The sequence below is a fragment of the Syngnathus scovelli genome, chromosome 7 (genome assembly GCF_024217435.2).
Source record: "Syngnathus scovelli strain Florida chromosome 7, RoL_Ssco_1.2, whole genome shotgun sequence".
In the NCBI taxonomy this organism is placed as follows: Eukaryota; Metazoa; Chordata; class Actinopteri; order Syngnathiformes; family Syngnathidae; genus Syngnathus; species Syngnathus scovelli.
Genome location: NC_090853.1, coordinates 18,895,314 through 18,923,220, shown reverse-complemented (window position 1 = coordinate 18,923,220; position 27,907 = coordinate 18,895,314). Strand labels below are relative to the sequence as shown.

At 43.0% G+C, this 27,907-nt stretch overlaps 1 protein-coding gene across 3 annotated transcripts in view; it reads left to right on the top strand.

Moving 5' to 3' along the window:
• LOC125971901 (PHD finger protein 12) overlaps positions 1–26,104 on the top strand; it is a 48,898-nt gene extending 22,794 nt beyond the window's left edge. Inside the window, exons 10-15 of one of the 3 annotated variants that reach the window (XM_049725048.1) lie at positions 19,534–19,623; positions 19,711–19,854; positions 19,944–20,039; positions 24,276–24,358; positions 24,432–24,570; positions 24,682–26,104. In XM_049725048.1, the coding sequence (XP_049581005.1) occupies positions 19,534–19,623; positions 19,711–19,854; positions 19,944–20,039; positions 24,276–24,358; positions 24,432–24,570; positions 24,682–25,145 (1,016 nt within the window). In that variant the 3' untranslated portion in view covers positions 25,146–26,104. The remainder of the gene's footprint in view (positions 1–19,533; positions 19,624–19,710; positions 19,855–19,943; positions 20,040–24,275; positions 24,359–24,431; positions 24,571–24,681) is intronic. The other 2 variants (XM_049725049.2, XM_049725050.1) reach the window with 2 other exon arrangements.
• The last annotated feature ends 1,803 nt before the right edge of the window (positions 26,105–27,907 follow it).

Sequence of the window (27,907 nt, the reverse complement as noted above, 5' to 3'; positions counted from 1 at the left end):
CCTGCAATTAGTATGTTTCCCAAATAGATGGGGAAGCCCCCGCCCGCGCATTTACTCCCGGAAGCCGTGTCAGAAAGCTCGGTGCACACTGACAAGTGCGTGTACGTACTAAGTAGTACGGACCCGGCGCTACGTACTAAGTAGTACGGACCCGGCGCTCTCCGCCATCTATTTCCATCAGTGCTGAATTTTGAGTGTGGGCTGTGACGTCAACATTCTCGTAATTCGCGCTGAGCTTTCAGATACAGTTTTACGTTAATGCCACCCACAAACCTTCCCCTGGAATCCTTCCACTAAAATGAGTGGCCCGAGGAAAAGAAAGGTGGACACTGTGTTTAAAAAAAAAAAAAGAGAGGACAATTTGGCTCGACCTACGCGTGTGAGCAGACGTTCCGCCACATGAACGTCAACAAAGCCCGTCACAGCTCTAGGTTAACGGACTGACACCTCGGCTCTATCCTAAGAATTACCACAGCAAATTTTACTCCAAACCATGATGCACTAGCAAAAAAGGGAGACCAACAACACTATTGATTTCTTTATTACTTTATTTAGACGTATTCTTTCACTGATTCTTCAAGATGATGTATTTGGTCAGAATGTTTGCCGTTTGATGTGATTTCGCCTCATTCGATAAACATATTTAATAAATCTGACCTGCAGGCGCTGAAGTGATGGAAACTATTATTCATAATAACAGTGTCGTATTTAATGAGAATCACTGATAGTAGTTTTTGGGTGAAATATATTTTTAATGCTGTTAATAAATGCATTTGTTTTCAAAAAACTTTTTTTGAATATCCATGTTTTACTACCTACTAAAAGCACAAAACTTTTATGCAATGACCTGTACATGTCATTTTTATTACGTCACACAAACACTACATCCATCTGCTCCTGGTTCGGCCCCCCGATCAAAATTTAGAACCAAATTCGGCCCGCCAGTCAAAAAATTTGCCCACCCCTGCACTAACCTGTAAGACAGAGATGAGAAAAGAGGAAATATAAGAACTGGCGACTCATCTATTGTCTCTATTGTCACCAGCCACTTTATTAGATACACCTATCTAATGCAACCCTGTACAAGAGGTGTGCCATAAATTTTCTTCTTAGCTTATACATTTTCAGTTTTGTTGACATTGTCAGAAAGGTGATAAATATACTTTGATGTGGCGAAGCTGTCGATTTGATTGCATTAGATGACACAGGTCTTACAAATGAAGTGCTGTCGAGTGTATAGCTGTGAAACATGTAGGTTTTCAGTCCACAATATATGTTGACCATTCTGTGACAACAATTCTAATTACTCACTTGCGAAACATCAAACAAGGTAGGCCACCAGTCCTTGATGTCACTGATGCTCATCTGTAGGATGACATCATGTCTCCTATGTGCAAAAGTTCTGAACATCAACTCCTTAATGACTGCTGTCTCTCTTCTTTGATTCCTCGATTAGTTGGTTTCGGTCCAGCTCTTGTCTTTCCTTACTGTCTCCTGCAGGATAGTGAGGGAGAAACACCACCTCTGCTTTCTGTGCTTTCTTCTTTGCAGAAAACTTGTCATCTGGGTGCTTGTTCTTGAGTGAGTTGCAGGCAACCTCAGGAAATCCAAGGTTTCTGATCTTCGACCTGTAATTTCCCATCTAGTATTTGAGACTATACATCCATCCAAGCCAGCTATTATGATTGCCGAGCTTTGACAGGCATGGATGTTTTTTGACTACAGCCTCTGCCACCTCACCGAAGGCCCGTGGGGGAGGGTGTGTACATGTAGTCAGCTAATTTTTCCATGATGTCTGATTGATTGATTGATTGATTGATTGATTGATTGATTGATTGATTGTGAAGTACAGTACCATCTTTGAGAAATTCTTCATTAGCATTCCTCAGTACTGCCCCTACTGCCACAGAGAAAGTGGAATGCCGTTTTTATTTGGTCATGATGTTTTAGGTGGAGAGAGGATAATTGTGTCTTTTGAAGACACTATCGGCTGTTGTATCGGTAGCAAAGCTAGAACTGTCATTCATTACATCTGCCTGGTTTTCAGTCAATGCAGTCAATGTAAGAATCACAGATGGTATAATCACAACTTTGATTGTCCCCTTGTAATTTGGTTGGTAGAATGGAGAATGAAGTAATCACCAAAGTCCTCATCCAAATAATGCAGGATAAAATCCTCAGTGAATCCAAGTCTCTTTTACAGTCTCATGTAACTGTTCCACAGTACTGGGTATTCCTGCGGACAGTCTAAGCTTTTCACTTTGATGTTTAATAATAACTTTCAAGGCAACCAAACCCACCTGGACAGAAACAAAAAATAAAATTAACCCGACAGAAGGATGATGTTTTTAAGAATCAGACTCATCGCCTACCACTGGCAAACAATGTGACGTTTCAATGTAACCAAGAGTTTTTCTCCAACAATGAATTCCTGTCCCCAAGTTAACTGTGCTTTAGCAGGGACATTTTCCCGGAGTGGTCTAAAATAAATGCCCTAAAATGTTCATCATAGTAGCTGTAAAGCATTTTCACAATGAAACTGATAGTGCTACAATAACACTCTGGGAAATCATAATAAAATCAGGTAAACCACCAGTTGACCCTTAAGGCAAAACGATCCCAGCAGCATATTTAGTTCCATGGAGTATGGACACATTGGTCAAATTCAAAGACGTTTGTGTTGGATAAATTGCCTTGAAAGATTGCTGTATTCGTATGTCTAATCAAAGTCAAAGTCAGCTTTATTGTCAATTTCTCCACATGCCAAAGACACACAAAGAAACCGAAATTTCGTTCCCCCCTATCCCACGGTGACAAGACATGGCTCACAACAGACAAACAAGTAAACAAGTATAACAAAAGCGTGCTGAATAAATAATGAATAAATAACACAACAATAAATAAATAAGAGGAGCAGAAAAAAAAGGAGCAAGTGCGCGTACAGCAGACATTCCCGAAAATAGCGCAACAGTGCCGCACGCTACGCAGAAGGGGGTAGCGAGTTCAGGGCCCTAACAGCCTGGAGAAAGAAGCTGTTGGCGAGTCTGGTGGTGCGGGAGCGCAGGCTCCTGTACCTCTTTTCAGAGGGCAGAAGGTCAAACAAAGAGTGAGCCGGGTGACTCACATCTCTGGCAATCGAGGTTGCCTTGCGGGCGAGATGGGAGGTGTAAATGTCCTTCAGGGAGGGGAGCGAAGCACCAATAATCTTACCAGCCGTATTCACTATGCGCTGCAGGGCCTTCAAGTTCTGTTCAGTGCAGTTACCACCCCAGACAGCGATGCAACTGGTGAGGACGCTCTCAATGGTGCCACGGTAGAATGTAGACAGGACTGCCTGAGGAGCACATGCACGCCTGAGCTTCCGCAGGAAGTACAGGCGGCGCTGAGCTTTCTTTGCCAGTGACGAGGTGTTTGCGGACCAGGAGAGGTCCTCACTGATGTGCACCCCCAGGAACTTGGTGCAGCTCACCCTCTCCACCACAGCACCGTCGATGATCAGCGGCAGGTGTGTTGTGTGACCCTTCCGGAAGTCAACAATGATTTCCTTGGTCTTATTGACGTTCAACAGGAGGTTGTTGTCCCTGCACCACGTGGTCAGAAGGTCAACTTCCGACCTGTACCGAGTCTCGTCGCCCTTCGTGATGAGACCCACCAGAGTCGTGTCGTCAGCAAACTTCACGATGCGGTTGTCGCTGTAGGTCGCAGTGCAGTCATGCGTCAGCAGGGTGTAGAGCAATGGACTGAGCACGCAGCCCTGGGGGGCCCCCGTGCTCAGCGTGATGCTGGCGGAGATTTTGTCGCCAACACGCACCACCTGAGGCCTCTGACAGAGGAAGTCCAGTATCCAGTTGCAGAGGGAGGTACTGAGGCCCAGCTCGTCGAGTTTGCAGATGAGTCGCTGCGGCACAATGGTGTTGAAGGCAGAGCTGAAGTCCACAAACAGCAACCTCACATATGAGTCCTTTCTCTCCAGGTGGGTGAGGGCCGAGTGGAGGGCAGAGCAGATGGCATCCTCAGAGGACCGCTTGGCACGGTACACAAACTGGAAAGGGTCAATGGTGGGGGGGAGAACGGACTTGATGTGCTCCATGACCAGCCGCTCAAAGCACTTCATGATGATGGGCGTCAGTGCCACAGGGCGGTAGTCATTGAAGCAGGACGGTGCAGGTTTCTTCGGCACAGGAAGAAGAAATTTTTGCTTCTCAATAATTTTCTGTGATGCCCCCCCCCCCATCTCTTTTTCTGTCTCCCTCTCTTTCTACCTCCGTTCACTGTGCCTTGCAGGATCTCCTTGGCAAGTCCTGTTGATCTTGTGACATGGCCGTACCATTCCAGTTTCCGCCTTTTGACTGTCGTTAGTAGGTCGACGTATGGTCCGATTGCACTCTTTACACGTGATTTTACCTCTTCGTTTGTGATGTGGTCTTTGTAAGATATTCCAAAGAGTCTTCTGTAGCATCGCATTTCCAGTGCCTTGATTCGCTTTTCAGTGTCTGCTGTTAGGGTCCAGGATTCACAAGCATATAGAAAGATTGAGATTACTAGGGAGCGCATTAGTCTGATCTTCGAGCTGGTAGAGATATTTTTGTTGTTCCAGATGGTCTTCAGCTTGGTCATTGCATTTGTAGTTTGGGCAATCCTGGCAAGTATTTCGGGTTTAGATCCTTCATCTGAGACCACAGCACCTAGGTATGTAAAGTTGTTGACTACCTCTAGGGTCTGGTTGTTAATCTTGATGTCTCCGGTGAATCCGTTGGGGTTGTTGGTCATTAGTTTTGTTTTTTCTGCACTTATCTCCATGCCATAGTCTGTGGCTGTCTCTTCTAATCGGTGGATCAGGTCGACTAGTTCTTGTTCGTCGCCGGCAAGACCATCAATACCATCCGCAAAGCGGAGATTGGTGATCTTTCTGCCTCCAATGCTTACTGAGCCTTCATGTTGTTCAAGGGCCTCTGACATTATTCTTTCAAGGAAGATGTTGAAGAGCATGGCGGATAGCAAGCAACCTTGACGCACTCCTATTGTTGTCCTAAACCACTCTCCTATGTTGTTTTGTAGGTATACCGCACTTGTGGCTGTCTTGTATAAGTTCTCAATGACTGCAATTATATTCTCATTGATGTTATAGAGTTTCATGGTTGCCCAAAGCGCTTCATGCCACACGCGGTCGAATGCCTTCTTAAAGTCGATGAATACGTGGTAGAGATCCTGTTGGTGTTGCTGGTACTTTTCGCACAGTATCCGAAGATTGAATATTTGTTCTGTGGTGCTGCGACCTGGTCTGAATCCAGCCTGTTCTTCTGTTCTTTTCAACCCTGTTAAATATTTTTCCATGGTGTCCCACTGCACTTTTTATCGCCTTCTCTGTGCTGTGTGTGCGTATGTTCCGTGCGCTCCACACTGTAGAGCAAATACTCCTTGCGCACACTCTAACAGTGATACCGCCACTCCCACCTACTGCCGTGGATGTCTAATTACTCTTTAATCTAAGAGCACGCCCCACTATTTGAGAAGGACTGGTCTAATGGAAGAGATATTTTTGTGACACACACTGCAGGTTTCAAAGTATTTTCTTGTGAACTGTATGCTATCATCATTTGGTGCTGAGGCAAGTGACATTAATACAGTTCTGAAATGTTTTGTGTGTCTAACAACTTGCTTAAAAAAGCTATGTTTTGCCTGAAATCGCATAGTCCAGAGGCTAACCAAAGGACCAAACCCTCAAATCAAATCAGGATAATGCTCCAAAAAATTGTGCCTTGGAATACATTTTTGATCTGGGAAAACTTCCAACAGCCTGTGACGGTGTTCTGATATCAGCATGTCGAGGTCCCAAATACTTTCCTCAGTAGGAATGGGTGCTACTACAAGCTCAGTTATATCTTTTAAAATCATGAGAATGTGCCATGCTGGATCATTCAGTGGTATAGTTGCACCAATAATGAATAATAAATTCTTAATAATGTCCAATTTTCACTGGCGTCCCCACTGATACTTTTACGAGAGGCAACATTTGCTGAAATAGGTTGGGGCTGATCAGTTTTATCAGTAAATTTGTACAAAAAGTGATGTGAGTGATGGACTTCTTAAGTTCTGTCAAGGTGAAGTACTTCTTCCTGATGAACACATTAAGTAAGATATAGTGCCAGTTCCAAAGGAATTATTCTGGTGGGTAGCCAGTTACAAAATGGAAATGTATGTAAATGATAATTTATTCCAATTATCGCCCATATTGTAATAATCGCCCAGTGTGTGAACGATGACATAAATAAAAAATATTGATACCGCTAATTATCGCCCATGCTGCTAAAACTGCCCCCCAAAACGTACGTTTTCCTCCGCGACCACATGCCGACGTCATTGCGCAAGTTGAAATATGACTGATTTGACAGCACGTCGAATATCCCTTTTAAATTGGTTTTCTCCATAAACTATGATACAATTACACTCGTCACTCCGCTACAATATCCTCACACAATTACGTTATCAGGGCGTGCGCTCGAACAAGACGATCACGATAACATGACGTGCGCATCACGTGATGTTCAACGGTGACGTGTTGCATCGATGGAGCGTCAATTGACGCACCCCGCTGTTAGAGTTAGATCAAAACAGCCGCTGTTCTAGTGTTAAGAACACCAGTGAGATGCAGCTATTGCATACTACATAAGAAAAATATACATATTATCGCCCATTTCAGTGCCCCTTGGCGATCGGACAAAAAGTGTTCTCTATTAATTCTTCTGCTTCTTTTTCCTTCTTGTGTTAATGATTAGAAAATGAAATAATTTTACTTCTTATTACTGCCTTTCCTGTTTCCCAGAGTAATGATGCTGATGACTCTGGAGAGTCATTTAAGGACATCCACTCTTCTTTCTAGATATCTAATTCCGGATCTTTTAAAAGGGATGTGTTGAAGAGCCACCTAGTGGATGGCTTGTGTAGGAAAGAAAGAGTCAGTGTAAGCTTTACTGGGGAGTAATCACTAATAGGGGTGGGAATCTTGAGGCACCTCACGATTCGATTACGATTCAGAGGCGACGATTCGATTATAAAACGATTATTGATGCATTTTTAATTTATGTACGTATATGATGCACTTTTCCCACATTTCTTTTTGTCTCACTGAATGTGGCTTTCATGCATTGCTCTTGTTTGAAGCACGTGTGCTTCCAGCTCCCACTCATCGGTTATGAAATGCGCAGTTAGAGTAACAAATGACTCGGTGGCTACAGACATCCACGCATCACATGTAACGGCGGCTCGGTCTGCATTCAACAGCGATGTTATTTCTGCTTTAGTCTGCTTGTAGAATTCCGGGACGGCCATGTCGGTGAAATAGCGTCAGGATGGAATGACGTACCTCAGCTCCGTTGCCTCCATCATTCTCCGAAATCCCTGATTCTCTACAACCGAGTACGGTTGCAAACCCATTGCAATGAATTCCGCGATGCCTTTCCTAATTCGCTTGGCCTTTTGCGACGTGTTTGGCAGCTTACTCAGAGCGTCCTCAATAGTTCTCTGGTTGCTCGTAGCAACAGCAGCAGCCGGCTTTCCCACCTCCTCTGTAGGGTGGAATCGTGCTGTGTGACTTGTCATATTCGTTGTGTTGGCAAATCTTGCATACAACGTAGCTTTTGTTCAATTAATTTCCTCTGTCAACATTGTAGAATCCAAAATGATTCCACACGTCTGCTTTTAAATTTTTAGGAGCAGGTCGGATCTCTCGGCGAAATGGGTTGAATATCTCTATGTTTGCGAATCTTCCACGGCCGAATCGCGATTAATCTAAGAATCGGAAATTTCCCCCACCTCTAGTCACTAATGGTTATTGGGAGGATTTTTGTGTCTGCGATATTTGGTATGATTGAAGTACTGACCAGAAAAAGGTCAATGCGGGAGTAAGACTGATGGACAGGTGAGTTAAATCTATATTTCTGGCGATGTGGTGTTGTTGCCTCCAACCATCGCCAAGACCAAAATCACTCATGAATTGGTGTATTATTTTTCTGGATTGTCCATGACCATTAGAGGTCATTCTTGATTTATTTTGATTACTGTATTAAAGTCGTATGATTACAGGGCAGATAGTAAGATTGGATATGGAAGCAAAAAAATATCTTTAAAAACTGGGGGTGGGGTCATCGGCGTTTGGGCCATAAACATTGTAAATGGTTTGTTGTCAATTAAAATATTTATGATTATATAACGTACTTCAGGGTCTGAAATTGTTGTATTGAGAACAAACTGTACCCTTTTATTAGTCAGGATGCATACACTTCTTTGCTTTAAGTTATAAGATGGAGAAAAGGAATTTAAAAAAAAAAGTCAAAGTCAGCTTTATTGTCAATTTGTCCATATGCCAAAGACACACAAAGAAACCGAAATTTCGTTCCCCCCTATCCCACGGTGACAAGACATGGCCCACAATAGACAATCAAGTAAACAAGTAAAGAACAATGTGCTGAATAAATAATGAATAAATAACACAACAAATAAATAAATAAGAGGAGCAAAAAGGAGCAAAAAGGAGCAAGTGAGCGTACAGCCGACATTCTAGAAAATAGCGCAACAGTGCCGCACGCTACGCAGAAGGGGGTAGCGAGCTCAGGGTCCTAACAGCCTGGAGAAAGAAGCTGTTGGCGAGTCTGGTGGTGTGGGAGCGCAGGCTCCTGTACCTCTTCCCAGAGGGCAGAAGGTCAAACAAAGAGTGAGCCGGGTGACTCACATCACTCGCAATCGAGGTTGCCTTGCAGGCGAGATGGGAGGTGTAAATGTCCTTCAGGGAGAGGAGCGAAGCACCAATAATCTTACCAGCCGTATTCACTATGCGCTGCAGGGCCTTCAAGTTCTGTTCAGTGCAGTTACCACCCCAGACAGCGATGCAACTGGTGAGGACGCTCTCAATGGTGCCACGGTAGAATGTAGACAGGACTGCCTGAGGAGCACATGTCTGAGCTTCCGCAGAAGTACAGGCGGCGCTGAGCTTTCTTTGCCAGTGACGAGGTGTTTGCGGACCAGGAGAGGTCCTCGCTGATGTGCACCCCCAGGAACTTGGTGCAGCTCACCCTCTCCACCACAGCACCGTCATGATCAGCGGCAGGTGTTTTGTGTGACACTTCCGGAAGTCAACAACAATTTCCTTGGTCTTGTTTACGTTCAGCAGGAGGTTGTTGTCCCTGCACCACGTGGTCAGAAGGTCAACTTCCGACCTGTATCGAGTCTCGTCGCCCTTCGTGATGAGACCCACCAGAGTCGTGTCGTCAGCAAACTTCACTATGCGGTTGTCGCTGTAGGTCGCAGTGCAGTCATGCGTCAGCAGGGTGAAGAGCAATGGACTGAGCACGCAGCCCTGGGGGGCCCCCGTGCTCAGCGTGATGCTGGCGGAGATTTTGTCGCCAACACGCACCACCTGAGGCCTCTGACAGAGGAAGTCCAGTAGCCAGTTGCAGAGGGAGGTACTGAGGCGCAGCTCGTCGAGTTTGCAGATGAGTCGCTGCGGCACAATGGTGTTGAAGGCAGAGCTGAAGTCCAGAAACAGCAACCTCACATATGAGTCCTTTCTCTCCAGGTGGGTGAGGGCCGAGTGGAGGGCAGAGCAGATGGCATCCTCAGAGGACCGCTTGGCACGGTACGCAAACTGGAAAGGGTCAATGGTGGGGGGGGAGAACGGACTTGATGTGCTCCATGACAAGCCGCTCAAAGCACTTCATGATGATGGGCGTCAGTGCCACGGGGCGGTAGTCATTGAAGCAGGACGGTGCAGGTTTCTTTGGCACAGGAACGATGGTGGCAGCCTTGAAACACGAGGGGACGATGGCCTGCTGCAGGGAAACGTTAAAGATGTCCGTGAAGACACCCGAGAGCTCCCCAGCGCAGTCCTTCAGCGCTCGACCCGGGATGTTGTCAGGGCCCGCCGCCGCCTTACGGGTGTCAATAGCGGCAAGCGCCCTCCTCACTCCGTCGGCAGAGAGGCGCAGGGGCTGCTCGTGTGGGGGGGAGTGGTCTTCAGCGGGCAAGTGCTGTTCTGGGCGTCGAAGCGAGCAAAGAAGCGGTTAAGATCGTTCAGCAGACGGACGTCCCCCTCACAGCTCCTCGGCACGGGCTTGTAGTCCGTGATGGTCTGAATGCCCTGCCAAAGGCTACGTGCGTCCTTGCTGTCCTTGAAGTGGGTGGAGACCTTGCACGAGAACGCCTTTTTCGCTTCTTTGATGCCCCGGGACAGGTCAGCCCTCGCTGTCCTCAAGCCAGCCTCATCCCCCGCTCTGAAAGCCTTGTCCCTGGCCCTCAGCAGTCTGAGGACAGCCCCTGTCAGCCACGGCTTCCAGTTCGCGCGAGTGACGACGGATTTTGAGCAAGTCACATCATCGATGCACTTCGTGATGTAAGAGGAAACAGAGTCAGTATACTCATCTATGTCCGTCCGATCGTTGTAGGTGGCCGCCTGCTTAAACAAGTCCCAGTCAGTGGTGTCGAAGCAGTCACGAAGTGCATCGGAGGCACCCTCTGGCCACACCCGAACCCGCCTCCGAACCGGCCTGAATGCCTTTACCAATTGTCTGTATGTGGGCAAAAGCAAAACGGTGAGATGGTCAGAAAGCCCAAGATGGAGGAGGGGGGTGGCCTTGAAAGCTCCCTTATGCGCAGAGTAGACTAGGTCCAGGAAGCTGTCTCCACGTGTCGGAAAGGTAACATGCTGGTGAAGCCTCGGGAAAACAGACTTCAGGTTGGCATGATTAAAGTCTCCAACGAAGATGGTGAAACCGTCTGGGTGCGCCGTCTGCTGTTCACTGACAGCCTGGTACAGTTCACCAAGCGGCGCGATCCTGTAAATTCATTTGTTTTTAAACTATCTTTTTTTGACCGTGAAAGATGAGTCTTTTGTAGTAGATAAACATCAGCCTGTATTTTATTGATATAGTTCAGAACCTTCATTTTTTTCCCCCACGAACATTCCAGGTTACCAATTTGAGCTGCATAATATGTAACTTTTAGGGGTTCTTGTTGTGTGCAAATTGTTGTTTCTGTGGCAGTGTTTGTATTTGTGTGTTTGTGTTGAGTGTGTGCAACAATACGGTACAATAAAAGACAAATGACAATGGACAAAGATGAACACAACACAGATACAAAGAGCAAAGACAGAGAGACAGGCAATACCAATACCAGGAACCAAACAACTTACTTAACTGCATTGTATGTACAGTGTTGTGAAAGAGGTGCTAAATGACGTGTGTAAAGCTAGGATATCAGTAAGCCAATGGGTAATGTCTTTGTCTCCAAATAACTTTCCACCAATATATAATTTGTCCATTGTGATTACTGTATTTTCTGGACTATAAATCACAGTTTTTTTCATAGTTTGGCGAGTGGTACGACTTATACTCAGGAGCGACTTATGTGTGAAATTAACACATTATATCATTTCACATGTTATTTTCACACTAAACCGCATGAGGGCGCTCTAGGCCTGTGGAGTAATTGGAACCACAACTGATGATGAGTCTGACGTAAGCCACAGAGAAGAGGAAGTGCTGCATCTTCTACTTCCGAGGTTAGCGGAGTTGTTTATAAGTGACACTGAAGATGAATATTTCATTGGATTTAATGATTTGGAGTGACGCGGATGGTTTGATAAACTGGTTGGCATGTTATTTATGCTATAGCAGTGGTTCTAAACCTGGGTTCGATCGAACCCTAGGGGTTCGGTGAGTCAGTCTCAGGGGTTCGGCAGAGCCTGCATTGCGAAGGTCTGAACACATCTGATTTATCGTGTAAGTTCGTGATGCCGCATATCTGGACTGCTCTCGCAAAGGCACACTGATTTGCAAGTGTGTGTTGTGAGTTCATGCATTGTGTTGGTTTTGTTCTTTGAACAAGGTGATGATCATGCACGGCTCATTTTTTGCACCAGTAAAAAACATCTATGTCTTGAATTTGATTTTTTTTCTTTTCGCTAAAGAGGGGTTTGGTGAATGCGCATATAAAACTGGTGGGGTTCGGTACCTCCAACAAGGTTAAGAAACACTGTGCTATAGTTATTTGAATAACTCTTAATTTGTTACATCAGGCACGTTCTCAGCTCCTTGTTTGTGTTTTTGTAACGTTAACATACCGTACCTTCAGCCTGTTGTTACCTATTCTATTTTTATTTTAAATTGCCTTTTAAGAGGACACGTCTGTTCTTGGTGTTGGATTTTATCAAATACATTTCCCCCAAAAATGCGACTTATACTCCAAAGCGACTTATATACAGTACCTCACAAAAGCGAGTACACCCCTCTCATTTCTGCAATGTTTTAATTATATCTTGTCATGGGACAACACTGAAGAAATGACACTTTGAGACAATGTTAAGTAGTCACTGTAGAGTAGGAGTCGGGAACCTATGGCTCGCGAGCCAGATATGGCTCTTTTGACGACATTAAAAACGTTATTAAAAAGAATACATTAGTACTCAAAAAATCATTGGTCTTAATTAAAATACATGCATTCAGTTGTATTTAACCTATTGTTCTTTTTAAATGGTATGGCTCTCACGGAACATTATTTTTAAAAAATGGGCATTTATGGCTCTGTCCGACAAAAAGGTTCCCGACCCCTGCTGTGGAGCTTGGGTAGCAAAGTAAATGTATTGTTACTCCAAAGTAATTCAAAATACAACAATGAATGTTTAAAATGCTAGCAACAAAAGTGAGTACACCCTAACTGAAAATGTCAAAATTGGACCCAAATGTCAATATTTTGTGTGGCCACCATTATTTTCCAGCACCGCCGTAACTCTTTTAGGCATGGAGTTCACCAGAGCTTCACAGGTCGCCACTGGAATCCTCTTCCACGCTTGCATGATGACATCACGGAGCTGGTGGATGTTGGAGACCTTGCATTCCTCCACCTTCCGTTTGAGGATGCCCCACAGATGTTCAATAGGGTTTAGGTCTAGGGACATGCTTGGCCAGTCCATCACCTTCACCCTCAGCTTCTTTAGGAATGCAGTGGTCGTCTTGGAGGTGTGTTTGGGGTCGTTATCGTCTTGGAATACTGCTCTGCCGCCCAGTTTACGGAGGGAGGGGATCATGCACTGCTTCAGTATTCCTCAGTACATGTTGGCATTCATTGTTCCCTCGATGAACTGTAGCTCCCCAGTGCCAGCAGCACTCATACAGCCCCAGACCATGACGCTCCCACCACCATGCTTGACTGTAGGCAAGACACACTTGTCTTTGTACTCTTCACCTGGTTGCTGCCACACATGCTGGACACCAGCTGGACCAAATACAGTCAACCCTCAGTTTTCGACCACAATCCCTTCCAGAAGGCGGTTCCAGAAGTGAATCGGTCGAATTCCGAATCTATTACAAATAATGGAAGAAAATTTAATCCGTTCCAAGACTAAAAAAACCCGCCCTTTTTAAGCATTTTTTCATTTGCGCATTTTTGTCCGATCGCGCAACTGCAGCGGACCGCCGAACGTGCAACCGTAGCGCGCCGCCGACCGCGCAACTGCACCGCGCTGGTCGCATTATTGTGACAGAGCCGTCGCTGAAATTTAGAAAATATTTTTAAAGTCCTGATGTTCTTTCCCAAATTTAAGTGGACTTCAGTGCGCAGAGAGCTTAATTTGGTCCGATCGTGCAACCGCAGCGCGCTGGGCGCTCACTGTCGCATTGCTTTAAGAGCGTCTTTTGTTTTAGGATGGTGTTAGGTCTAAATACGATTAGACATTAAATCACTCGCTGGAATGAAGAGGAGAAGACGACCAGAACAGGTTTACTCGCGAGGAGAACGATAGAGCAAGCAATCTCAGTTACAACCTCCATCAGTTCTAAGTCTTTACTCCACGTGCCCCTCTTTTTAATGTTATGGTTGCCCTGGTTACAGAGGCGTTGCTACACTAAAGGGAGGGGGGATTGTGTCTGTAGCAACGCTGATTAGCAAAAGAATGTAGTGTGGTGTGAATTAGCACTTCGCTGTTGGCTCTTGACCCCCCGCAGAGGCCGTCCGCAGCTGTCTTCCTTCACAGTTGGCTGACCTGTCCTCGAGGTCAACAAATGTCCTGACGCACGTTGATTGCCGCTTTGCTGTGGAACAAATGCAACTAGACCTTTGCTAACTTTATCTACTTGGTAATTAACACACAATAGTAATAAGTAACTTGTCCTAAACATTTCAACACACATTAAGCAAACGTGAGGTAACCGGTATGCAGTTCCTTAAACAAACATTGAGTAAATATGGGATAACTTTAATGCAACTACTTCTAACTGTATGTATCCCTTAACAAAGAAAAACAGGTCTGATAAACTACAATCTATGAACCAAACCTATATCTAAATAGAAGGAATGAAGTTCCTGTGAATCAAACAAAGAACATTTCACCTATGCAAATAAGCCCTGCTCATTGTTAGTGAAGGACTCTTACGGGAACCAAAACACACAGACAACATAAGGACAGGAAAGGTACAAATGGCTGACAGGGATCAAAAGACATCCCTATCACATAAAAGGAACAAAGAGATAAAAGGAAAAGATAAACTCGTAAAGGCGAGGCCTCCAGGTCTGGCAGGCCAAATCTTCACTTAAAATTATTCCAACAGATGGCTTTACTGCTCCCACTTGCTTTCTTTGGAGGCATGATTAGGGGTTAATACAATCCTCAAAGTAACGAAAATACAATAACGAACGGAGTCAGTCGGCATCCGGCCCGCGCGGTCGGGTTTTCTCAGGTTCTCCCGGCTCATCTTGCGAGGTTCGACAACCAAATTTTGTTCGACATCCAAAGTATTCCAATTTGTTCGAGAACCGGGACGTTCGAAAATCGAGGTTTGACTGTATGTTTATCTTGGTCTCATCAGACCACAGGACATGGTTCCAGTAACCCATATCCTTTGTCTGCTTGTCTTCAGCAAACGTTTTGCGAGCTGCCTTATGCATCTTTTTTAGAAGAGGCTTTTTCATGGGACGACAGCCATGCAGGCGGTGTCCAGCGTGTGTGGTGTGGTGTGGTGGGAGCGTCATTGTCTGGGGCTGTACAGACCCAAACCCTATTGAACATCTGTGCGGCATCCTCAAATGGAAGGTGGAGGAATGCAAGGTCTCCAACATCCAACAGCTCCGTGATGTCATCATGCAAGCGTGGAAGAGGATTCCAGTGGCGACCTGTGAAGCTCTGGTGAACTCCATGCCTAACAGAGTTACGGCGGTGCTGGAAAATAATGATAGCCACACAAAATATTGACATTTGGGTCCAATTTTGACATTTTCAGTTGTGGTGTACTCACTTTTGTTGCCAGCATTTTACACATTCATTGTTGTATTTTAAGTTACTTTGAAGTAACAATAAATTTACTTTGCTATCCAAGCTCTACAGTGACTACTTAACATTGTCGCAAAGCGTCATTTCTTCAGTGTTGTCCCATGACAAGATATAATTAAAACATTGCAGAAATGAGAGGGGTGTACTCACTTTTGTGAGATACTGTATGTCTTTTTCTTCTTTATTATGTATTTTATGGCTGGTGCAACTTATACTCCGGAGCGACTTATACTTCAGAAAACACAATATTACTTTCTTACCTCGGGTCATCATTTGCTTTCGAATTGGGAAAAGCTGTCTGCGTCTTTGGTTGATTTCTTGTGGAAATTGGTCGCTGAGTGGGTTCTTTGCAGTTTGCCTTGTCGTTGCACCATTTCCTTCTGTAATGTTCGAATTTTGCATTGATGGGTCTTGGTCGGATGGGGTTTGCAGGTTTATGTCCTAAACGTTGTACACGGTGAAAGCTAACGTCCACAGTTTCTCCTGTGAGTTTAAGTAGGTTGACCACAAAATACTCAACCAGGTTTTCGGGCTCCTCGGTCAATGACTCCAGAATACTAGAAAATATCACATTGTTTCTCATACTTTGTGCTTGTTGGTCCAGAATTGTTTATTTCATTGTTTTTGTCTTGGATCCAATCGTTGTCAGTGTTTCAGTCAGTGTTCTGATAGCTAAAACTTTGCTACGGTGCATTTCTTAGAATTCTTTGTGAAGAACCTCAATTATCACATTTCCTGTGTTTTTATTTTTATGTTATTTAACCTTTATTTACCCAGCCAAACAATTAAGAACAAGTTCTTATTTACAACTGCGGCCTGTGTCGAGACCGGCAAGCTTTTCATTGTTAATAGTAAGATGTCACTTACTTCAGTACAGCATGTTTTGGTAAGAGTGGATGAAGCGGATGAATTAGGTTATGATGAATTAGGTGATGATGCGCCGTTGGTTTGTTTGTATCTCAAAAAGTTCATAAACATAAGCGTTCGTTAGTAGAGGTACAACTGGACTGCTATCAAAAACTTGTCATAATTTCCACCGGAAAGCTGGAATTATTTTTTGATACACAAGCTGCCAACATGAGATTAATTTAGACCTTTCAACGTTGCGGAAAGTAGCGAAAGTGTTGTGAATGGTAAATATTGCATTGTTAAACGTCCTCTACTGCTGTTAGTTGGTCAATTAGTTGGTCAATTTGTGGCCTCCATTGCTGTGGCACATACAATTATAATACATCGCCATCTATACTTGTTGCCATCTTTTAAAACACCGTTTGTATTTGGTTTTAAAAAGCAGACACTTGCAGTCAGTCGAGGATAACGTAGCCTCCTGTAGTAAAGTAATATTTTGTGATCGGTGCTCGTATGCAATTTTCTCCCATGAGTTTATTTGGTCTGTAATGTACACCAGTGACAGTATGTTGTACTGGGATCAGGACATGACCCAGCCCACAGCTCTCCACAAAAGCACTTGAACACAATGCACTCGTAATTTCCATTTCACAAATGGAAAGGATCACCATACCACGTGAAGGCAACATTACATTATTAGATTATTTATGAACAACAATAATCCAACAAGCGATCATATCGCTTATCATGTCATACGAACGCGTATCATTGCGCAAGCATATCAAGATACCATATTTTTCTAACTATAAGTCGCGTTTTTTTCGATCCAGGGCGCTTGCTTGGAACACACACACATATGTTGAGCTCTTGTTTTGTGAAATAAAGAGCCGGTTACCAAACCCACGTCTTGCCTGGTACTTTGGTAACACTACAATATAGTTATATACGTAGATCTGTGGAATTGGAGCCGCAACTGACGACGAGGCTGACGACGAGGCTGACGACAAGGCTGACGTCAGCGGCGCACGTAGGTCCAGAGTCAACAGCCGTTTTTTTTTGTTTTGTTTTTTTATTGACAGAGGATGAATATCCCGATGGATTTAATGATTTGTAGTGACACGGATCGTTCATTAAAATTGTTGTTTATATTACATTTATTTGATATATCTAGTCTGACGTCAGCGGCGCACCTCATTCCGGAGTCAGCAGCTGTGTTTTTTTTTTTTTTTTTAAGTGACACAAGACGAAGATTCCTATGGATTTAATGATTTGGAGCGACACGGATGGTTTGATAAAATTGTTGTTTATATTATTGTTATTTGATATATAGTTTATATATTGTTATATGGGCCTGTGGAATAATTTGAACTGCACGACGAGTTCGACGTCAGCGCCGTGCCGCACACGCGGCGTTGTTTACAGAAAGGATCACAAATTCGATCGATGGATTTAATGATTTGGAGTGACACATGGTTTGATAAATGTGTTATTTTTGTTATAGTTATTTGAATAACTGTTAATGTTACGTCAGGCCCGTTCTCAGCTCCTCGTTTGTGTTTGTCACGTTAGCATACCGTATCGTTTAGCCTGTTGTTGCTGGTTTGTGTCTCTTCTTGGTGTTGGATTTTGTCAAATAAATTTCCCCCAAAATGCGACTTAAACTCCGGTGCGACTTATATATGTTTTTTTCCTCTTTATTGTGCATTTTATGGCTGATGCGACTTGTACTCCGGAGCGACTTTTAGTCCGGAAAATACGGTACTTTTTTTAGTGTAGTTCCCGTAGTTGACGATTCAAGCTGGCCGACCTTCTGCCCATGCGCCCCTCAGATTGCGCACATGACCGATCACGTCCTGGCAGAACATTATGAAATACGTACTGATAAATACATACTGTCGGAAGCGATATTTGGGAAACTGCATCACTTTGCCAAATGGACTTTTCCGACTTCCACCTCATCAACGTGTACTAAAACATCCTTTTGAACTGGGAGATCCAAGTTGCAAGGTCAAGGGAAAAAGGGGATCTTGACTTCACCGACGGACTCCAATATTACGTCACTCGACAACGGTGACATAAACGTGCAGTCCGTGAACGACAAAACTTAATTTACAATATTCTAAACATATTTAGCGTCATTATTATTACATTATTTTGTTTTTACTGACTGCGTGAAGATATGCCGTCATCCACCTGCATGAAGTTATTTGGCAAAATGAATGATGCCTTGAAGAATATAATATTTCTTTATATAAATTTAGGAAATTGGGAAGAGGGTTTTCTGGTGGTGTGTTGTGATAAATGAGAACAACAAACAATCTATTGGAATCAGCCATCCTTGTTGACACTTGAACGCTGTGAGGTCGGAACTGTTACGATTTCCGACCTTCCTCGAATGCAGCCTCAGGGTTATGGCATTGACGAAGAGACATGCTTACGAGGCAAAATTTAAACTACGGGCCATTGATTACGCGGTTGCACATGGTAATAGAGCAGCCGTGAGAAAATTCAACATTAATTAATCCATGGTTCGGAAGTAGAAGAAGCAGGAAAATGAACTGCGCCAAGTTAAGAAAACAAAAAGGTTTCTGGGGAAACGAGGCGAGGTGGCCAGAGTTGGAAGAGCGACTTGAACAATGGATTATCGACCAAAGAACAGCCGGGAGTAGTGTCTCTACATTCTGTATTCGACTGAGGGCAGTAACTATAGGACAAGAGATGAAGATTGAACACTTTCAAGGAGGACCGTCTTGGTGCTTGCATTTTATGAAAAGGCGCCATCTCTCCATCCGAGCAAGAACTACCGTGGCGGAGTATTTTTCGACAGATAAAAAGAAAAGCGCCCAATAATTAGTAAAGTTTTTCAAATTCTCACACTGGTCATTTTTTTCTCAAATACAATATTTCGCCATGAAAAACACATTTTCACTCTTGTTATTATTTTATAGAATTATTTTATAGAACTAAAGTACAGTTCATATTGGGCATCACCAAATCAAAAAGCATTTGCATAGATGTCCCTAAAATGGTTCTTTTCACAAATGGCCTGTTTTCTGCTGTTTGTTATGGTCTAAAATTGGTGCTTTGAGCAAAACCAACCCATGTACAAAGAAAATGGAATATGGTAGAGTTGTTGTTTTTTTTTAAGTGAAAGACAAACATCAAATCTTTAAATAGCTATTCTGTCATTACATAGTCATACACCAATACTTTGTGACACTTGGAAGGTCAGTCAGAATGCTGTAAATTAGCTGGCACTCAAGATGTTCTCTATTAAATGTCATCTTGCATTGAAAGAACTGTGCAATTTCTAAAATGAGTTTATGTGGTCTTGGTGCCATCTTTGTATTCTGTCCTGGTGGTTTCTACAGATGCGAAGGCTGGCTTGGTACTGACAGACTCAAATTCAGTCTCTTCCATCACTAATCTCTGCGTGAAAGATTGTATGGATGATAATGGGGGTAGGTACAATAATTTTAGTTGCGGGATGATACAAGACTAATCTACAAAAATCGTGAAATTTTTGTTATCTTATTCGTATCTTTTAGGGATTGAGCTGGGCATGCTTGATATAGAGATGATTAAGTTATTGGCATGGCAGAGGGTCCAGCAGCTTTTCCCTAGTAAAGCCCACAGCACTCTACCTACAGATGCCAGCGACGCTCTCAAACCCCCACCATCACTCCCTGACTGTAAGATTTAAACATTGCAATAAAGTTGAATTTTATACAATTATTGCCAAGTTTCAATCTTGAGGTTTTTGTGTTTTTTGTTTCTTCAGATCAGAAAAAGTTGCAGGCCCGGGCTGTCTTCTACCCACTAACAGGAAAAGGAAAGGCTGTTAGCATGTGCTATCGAACGTTATACATAGGATCTGGTAAGACATGACGACTTTACCAGAATGTCTCAATCTTGTTTTGTACTAATCTTGGGAAAAGTGTTCCCTCTCAGCTGTGCACTTGCACACTGCACTCACCCTCTCAGCGCACAGGAAATTACTACAGTGCATAAAAAATTAAAATCTCTCCCGTATTGGCATTTTGCATTTACATACTCATTTAAAACATCCATCCCATCCATTTTCTGTACCGCTTATCCCCACACGGGTCGCAGGCGTGCTAGAGCCTATCCCAGCAGTCATCGGGCAGTAGGCGGGGGACAGATTCTTCATACAAAAAAATTGAAAAATTTGCAGGCGGTTGACGGAGCGGCAAGAGAAATCCATCAAAAAAAAAAAAGACAGAAAATTGTGAAAGTTTGGGAGCATTTTAGACTGAAATGTATACCATCTTGTGTAATCATTGTTACATGGACCATGGTCTCTGACCTACGCTAGGTTAAAGTGTACCTGTGGAGATCCCACATTGAGGTCTTGGTGGAGAAAGGGAGCAATATTGTAGAGTTTGAGAAATATTTTGTGTTCCCATTTTTACGTCTAGTCTTGTATTTGCCCAAATAATCCCCCTACGTGTACGCTATGTTACGTACGCTATGTGTTACGTACAGTACTCAACGTGTTACGTACAGTCGTCTGATTGGTTTACCGCGCCAATCAACGTAAAACCTAATGTCCTCTGATTGGTTCATCGGGTCTACATATTACGTCTGTGTCAGGTTCAAAATCAGCAAAAGGATCAGCAGACAAAACCAGTGAGGCAGAATATTGAGTCTTTTCTCGCGAGGAGTGCATCCAGACTTACAGCATTCCGAATACACTAAAGGTCTGTTTACACTCCTCACTCTTTTTATTTAGGAATGCCCTACCCACAATGTGAGACTAGCCCCTGAGGTGGGGGAAAGCGTGGGCTTTGTCTCATGAGAGAAGGAACGAGATTCTATGTGAAAAAAGAAGTTGCAGACAGGATGCCATGAGAAGCAAAAAGAGTGCAAGGACAAAATGCTATGTAAAATAAGAAGTCACAGACAAGACACCATGAGAAAAGAGTGCAAAGACAAAATGCTATGTGAAATAAGAAGTCACAGACATCAACAAAATAGTTTGAGCTATCAACAGCTTTCTTGGATTCCCAGAGACGTAGAAGGTCAGGAAGCTCCAGACAGCATCGTATGACTTGTTGTGGACTGGTGGACGTCTGCAAGGCGAAACAGCAAGCATTCTGTGCAATAATTTTATTAATAAGTACTCATTAGGGAACGCATGATAACATATATATACAATTTACCTAACAGTCTGTATATTATATCTCTGTGTGGCGGAAGCCACACAAAACAACTTTACAGATTTGCACAAAAGATAGTACAGTAATCCCTCAGTACACCCCGGTTCGTTTATCGCAGTTTGCCTACATCACGGAATTTTTTTTTCCAAATTAAAAAAAAAATTAAAAGTCAAAATAAAACTTCTAAATTGAGGAATTATGGCACAAAACATGCCCACACGCCAGCAGAAGGCAAGGAGTGCCCACACAATTGCAGCGCATACACTTGTACCTTTTATAATAAGTTCTAAAAACATATTTAGTGTTGTACCTTGTTACAGAAAAAAATTTATAATAATAAGAGTTCTAAAAACATCTTTAGAGCATGCACACTTGTACCTTGTTTTAAAAAATTTATAATAATAAAAGTTATTCTAAAAACATATTTACAGTATGTGTTAAGAATTCTCCATGTTATTTATGGGATTCAGCCGTGCTTTGATTTGAGGTAGGGTGGTTTATTTTGAAGGCCGTTTTCAGGCGATACCACTTCCTGTTTTACGTTCGTGTGCATATGTCGGTTACAGTGGTACAGGAGTCATTAACGATATAAGTGGGTCTCCTAACAAGAGAAATGAACATGTGTCTAACCTTTAGGACAATGTAGTATTGCTCCAAATGTTCGTTTAAATTCCTTTAGAGGTCCGTTTTCGTGTGTTAGCATGATCGCGAATTAGCATATTTCCGCTAACTCGCTAACCTGCCCAGTACTTCTTGTTAACATGTTACACGCACACACGTATAATATTTATATTTTCAATATTTATACAACATTTTCTGTATGTTATTTATACTATTAATGTATTATTTACATGTTTGAAACAATTATTTAATGTTCTAATGTTCTAATAATAAAATATGCACTTAAATGGTTTCATATACATTTATTGACACACAAAAAATGTAGAGATAAAGATGTCACTTATCGCAGGTGGTATTTGGAACCATTTATCTGTGATAAACGAGGGATTACTGTATTTGTTTATCAATGGTGACAGAGGTACAAACTCTACGCGTTACGTACAGTCCTGATTGTTTTTTTTGCCCCGATCTACGTAAAATGTAATGTTCTCTGATTGGTTCATTGGGTCTTCATATTACGCCTGTTTATTTAGCGAATGTAAAGTCCCTAAGCCAAGCCGTTGCCTCCTGGTCTGCTGTATGGAGGATGACTAACCCTCCTTTAAGTCTGGAGAGGACAAACTTCTATTACGTCTGTACAATACGGAAGCCATACGAAACAACTTTACAGATTTTGGAATTTGGTCCACACAAAAGGTGTACCTTATAAAAAGGCGCACCTTGGTTTTTTTGGAGAATATTAAAGGCTTTTAAGTGTGCCTTATTGTGCGGAAAGTACGGTACTTGAAAATGTATTTAGAATGAAAAATTGGTGACCATGACAAAAAAACACGTTAGAAAATCATGTATAATCAAAGTATGTACAATCGAGCAACAGCGCTGTGTATTTAAATGTCAAAAGTGCTGTTGCTGTTGATCCTCGGTGAAACAACAAAAAATGTGCCTGACACGTATCAGCAAACGTGATACGCGGCCAACTTTAAGACTAGCCTGAACAGTTAGATATATAGTGCATGCTGCACAAGGAGCACTTAATGTGGAGCTCACAACCAGCCTCTCTTTCGTCTGCATCCATGTTGCAAGCGTTGTCAGTCACAACAGCCACTCTCAGCTTCCTTTCGGACATCTGCTAGATTCCTCACGGTGTGGGGCTCATAAAGTGAGCTAGTTTGCAAGATAATGCCTTTAATCATTGTCAGTCCATCTTTATTAATAGTATAAACAAACATCTGTTCGTCTGTCCATCCTTTATGTAGCACATTTAGGCCTCTAAAACCTAAGGGTGACTTTAGAAGCACTCCCATAAACCTGAAGCGGTGCTGGAAATTCATCCCGTAAACCTGAAGTGTTGGTGGAACACTTGTGACTCTCGTATGAAGTCAATATAGTTTTGAAAATTGTACCTTTATCACTGGGGCCTCGTGTGTTTGAAACAGCCTAAAATCAAAATTAGTCCGCCATTCTGACTCAAAGCCTTAAAAATTCTTCTTTTTCCCCATGGTCCGCAAACATTTTTGTGGCCACAAACCCCGATCTGATGGTTCACCTGGTTCGAAGTCTTCAAGCGCGTCGTCACTTATTTAGAAATTTATACATATACCATACTGGGGAACCAACGGCGCTGTCGTGTGTTAATTTTGATGCATTTCTTTGGCTACGAGATCAAGAGAATGGGTCAAGGAAAACAAAATGCATCTACATTCCCGGTCTTAGAGGTAAAACTGCTTAACAGCGTTCTCTAGTGGGTGAAATGTGGTAATGCGCTCCTATCTTAAATGGGTTAAAAGGGGCTTCTGTCATCGCTGACGTCCATTTGTCAATTGTCATTCCCTTGATTCAAGCCTTCACACTGGCGCGCACCCACATGCATTGTTTTGAAAATGAATGCCCACCTCTGCTGTTTTCATGACATACTTGCATCTCTAAACCAATACATCTGCTGAATTGCATTAAAATGGAAATAAAATTTAGTAAAGTGGAATACACACGTGAAAATGTGATTTTGTTAAAAAAAACATGATGGGGCAGTTGACTTGAGACTGAGACAAAGGATGACAAAAAAAATTTAAGTTGTTGTATGGCATGAATTTGTATTTTTTGTGACTCAGTCTATGTAACATTGAAATTTGAGCTCAACGTTGACCTTTTTAAAAAAAAAATCCTAATTCATGACTTCAAATGCTGAGGTATGTTCACCTTTGTGAATCTTTCTGTAGTACAATATACGCATTTTGTATATCCAAGAAAAATCTCAGTGTTGTATCGTATTTTCAAAATATTGAACATTATATTTAATTTCTTTTGAAATAAAGGTGCTGATATGGATGTGTGCCTTCCAAACTATGGTCATTGCAACTTCATATCGGGGAAACATGCCTGTATATTCTACGATGAGGTAAGGCAAGTATTTTCATGATTCATGTTAATGCTTTGATTAATGGATGTGGTTTTGACTGGCACGTTTGTAGAACACCAAGCATTATGAGTTGCTAAACTACAGTGAGCATGGTACTACGGTGGACAACGTCCTTTACTCCTGTGATTTCTCTGAGAAGGCCTCGCCATCTCCACCCAGTGGCCTAGTGGCTAAGGTCCAAGGCATCATTCGTAAGTTCTGCTTACTTCAAGAAATGAGGGTTAATCTTGTTTCTGACTCTAGCAGAAAAATTAGTTTTGCAGTTCAGTATCGCTAAGACACCTAGCTTTTTCTTCCCCCAGGTCGTAGCAAGAAATGGGCAGATGAAGAGGATCCCACATCTGTGGTGGGATTGCTCCCAGTTGGCGGAGTCATGAGCAGCCACCCTCAAGGTGGCTTGGAGCAGTTATGCAGCTGTAAGGCAAGCAGCTCAAGCCTGATTGGAGGCAGTGGAGCAGGCTGGGAGGGCACAGCCATGCTCCACCACGGTAGCTACATAAAACTTGGTTGCCTCCAGTTTGTGTTTAGCATCACAGAATTTTCCAGTAAGCAGCCCAAGGAGGAAGACAGTGCCACACCTACTACCAATTGCACCAGCAGCAGCAGCAGCAGCAGCAGCAGCAGCAGCACTTTTAGCATCGCACACACCACAATTCTACCACCTCCCCGTGAGGCTGCCACAGCCAGCAGCCCCTCCAGCCAGGATGAGATGGAAACAGCACCTTCCGACCAAGTGCTCACGGTGGAATCCAAATTTGTCCCGTAAATCAAAACAGGATATCCCACCTTCCCTCTGTTTTCATTTTGCACCTGCTATGACATACAGTAAAGGGAAAGCTGCACAGTTGGCCGGTGAACAGGGAATTTTTTTAGGTCATTGTTAATGATTTATACATTTGCATGAACTTGGGAATATAATTGACAATCTGTTCTATTTTTGAATGACTGACATCCAACCTTCAGTTCATATTAGGCCGACATTGAACGAAGAATATTACTCCATGCTCAATTATTTCGCCAGTACCAGTATATTATGTATAATGTAATCTTACTTTGTCAGTCTGTCTGTTTAGCACAAATGTTTAATTTTGTTGTTTTGACTTACATGCATTCTTGATTTCTTTTGCTGCCTTTGTGCCACAGGTAGCTTTATTTGTATGAAAAGGTACACTACTGTGCACAAGTTTGGGGTCATCACAAAATGTCCATTAAAAAAAAAGTACTGTTTGTGCACTATTATCAGAATATGAGGTGTGTGTGGGTGTGTGTGTGTGTGTGTGTGTGTGGGGGGGGGGGGTCACTTGATGTCACTACATGATTCAAAACAGCCCAAAACTCTTGAAAGTCGGAAGAACATGCTCACCATTGCCATCATGCCATTGTCTGGTTGAGCCCAGGCCTTTTGAATGGTAGTGTACATTTTCATACACTCTATCTGTAAATATGTGTGATTCAGTGTCTCTCAATTGGAGAAGCATTGCATTTTGTGTAGATTCACCATGTTTGGCTTTTAACTGTACAACCCATGAAATTTGTGATACTGTGTAGACGACCAGAGATTTTGTGATAAACCTTGTTCATAGTCTGTACTCTGCTATCATCAATATGCAGTGATTTTTAGCACTCAATTTAACATCTTGTGCAGCCCTGTATATAAGTACTCTTTTTCTGTAACTTCTCATCTCATAACTGTAAATACATAAAGATTTTCTAAGTACAAGCTCACTGCATCTGTAGAGACCCTGCAATTTATTTATTTATTGAGAGGGGGGGGGGGGGGGGCATTCAAGTCTCCTCACTACTGACTAGCATAACCGGGACTATAACACAATATTTGCAGACAGGATTGTTGTAGGTGAAAATATTAAAAACTGATGCAAATTTTAATTGAATATCATTTAAAATCTTCAACATAGAAGTCATAATTTCCAAACATTTCACCTTCTACCCTTTCAGATGTGTGCGCACACATACACTACAATTATTGGCACATCTGAATTAGATGTTTTTTGGGAGAAATCCAACCTCTAAGGGCATTGGGCAATCAAATCACAAAGCGTGCCATAATTACTAGCATCCCAATGTTAATACTTTATACAACCCCTTTTGCCAACAAAACACAATATACACTATAATGTTTTTCGAAATGAGAGAATACAGAAAGATGGAGCTTCGACCATTCCTCTTTGCAAAATCTCTATCGTCCAGCTACCTGGCACCTCTATTTGGTACAGATATTCCGGTACACTGTTCCTGGTACCCGTGATTGGCTGGCGGCCAGTGCACTGTCCGCCGCCTACCACCCAAACACTGCTGGGTTAGGTCCCAGCAGGCCTGCGACCCTCATGAGGATAAACGATAAGGATGATGAATATTTCTGCTACCTGCTTATCCTCCTTCTTGTACGCCTTGCTCACTAGCAGCAGACGCCAAGCTGTGATATGATGCACGCTCTCTGGGGCTTCTTTGCACAGCCTACACCTGGGATATATATTTTTATATTTGTATTTTTTTATATATATTTTTCATGTCTAACAGCTAAAAAAAATGTTAATTTAGCATGATATGGTTGGTTCCTGTGGCGGAAGAAGACAGGACAACCAAATGCATCACAGTACTCTCGTCTTTATTGAGTGGGAGGGAAAGGGGAAGTGGATCACTGGTGCTGGAGCGGAGCGGATGAGTCAGCGAAGCTGGCAAGGACAAAGCGGTCAGGGAGCAGCAGAAAGTCGCACCTGGACAGATAACGACACAGACACACGGCAAAAGCAGGGCGCAGACAAGCAACGGAACATGACAAGCGTAAGTCAGTCCTGTCAAGATAGGCAATGGACAGGACGGGATAGCAATGCTGGACAGACAGACAGAAAGAGAAGGCTGCGTGTGCAGGGTTGATATAGAACGGCTAACGAGCTTGGAGCAGGTGTGGAAAAGCCGCAGGTGCGGGCAATCGTTGTGATTGCCGCTGACGGGACGGGCAGGAAGGATGAGCTGTCCTAGGTCCTGGTCATGCGGATGCATGACAGGTTCTTCTATGAAGTGGTAAGTTCCACATGCTGACACGCTCACACGTTCGATAAAAGATAAGAAAGTTGCTCGTTTCAGCAGCCCAGCATAGCAAAAGAAAAAAAAAGTATGCGAACAGCAATATAATATGTAATACAGTAAACAAGAATACACCATCAAGATAAACTATATACATAAAGTAATTTACAGATATCCATGATCAGAATTTTGTATACAGCATACACAATATGCATTATGAGTAGAAGTATGAGCATCAATGTTATTGTATATGCAGCATAAATATTTAAAGTGTATGACATACCAGCTCTGCCGAACCCCCGAAGCCGACTCACCGAACCCCTAGGGTTCGATCGAACCCAGGTTAAGAACCACTGCTTTAAAGTCAGAATTCTGAGAAAAAAATCCTGTCACCCCCCTTTTTTTTCTTCACTGGCCCTAATCCTCTTCTGTACTAACAAGTATTTTTATTTTGAATACATTGTTTTATTTTTTCAAGTTTTA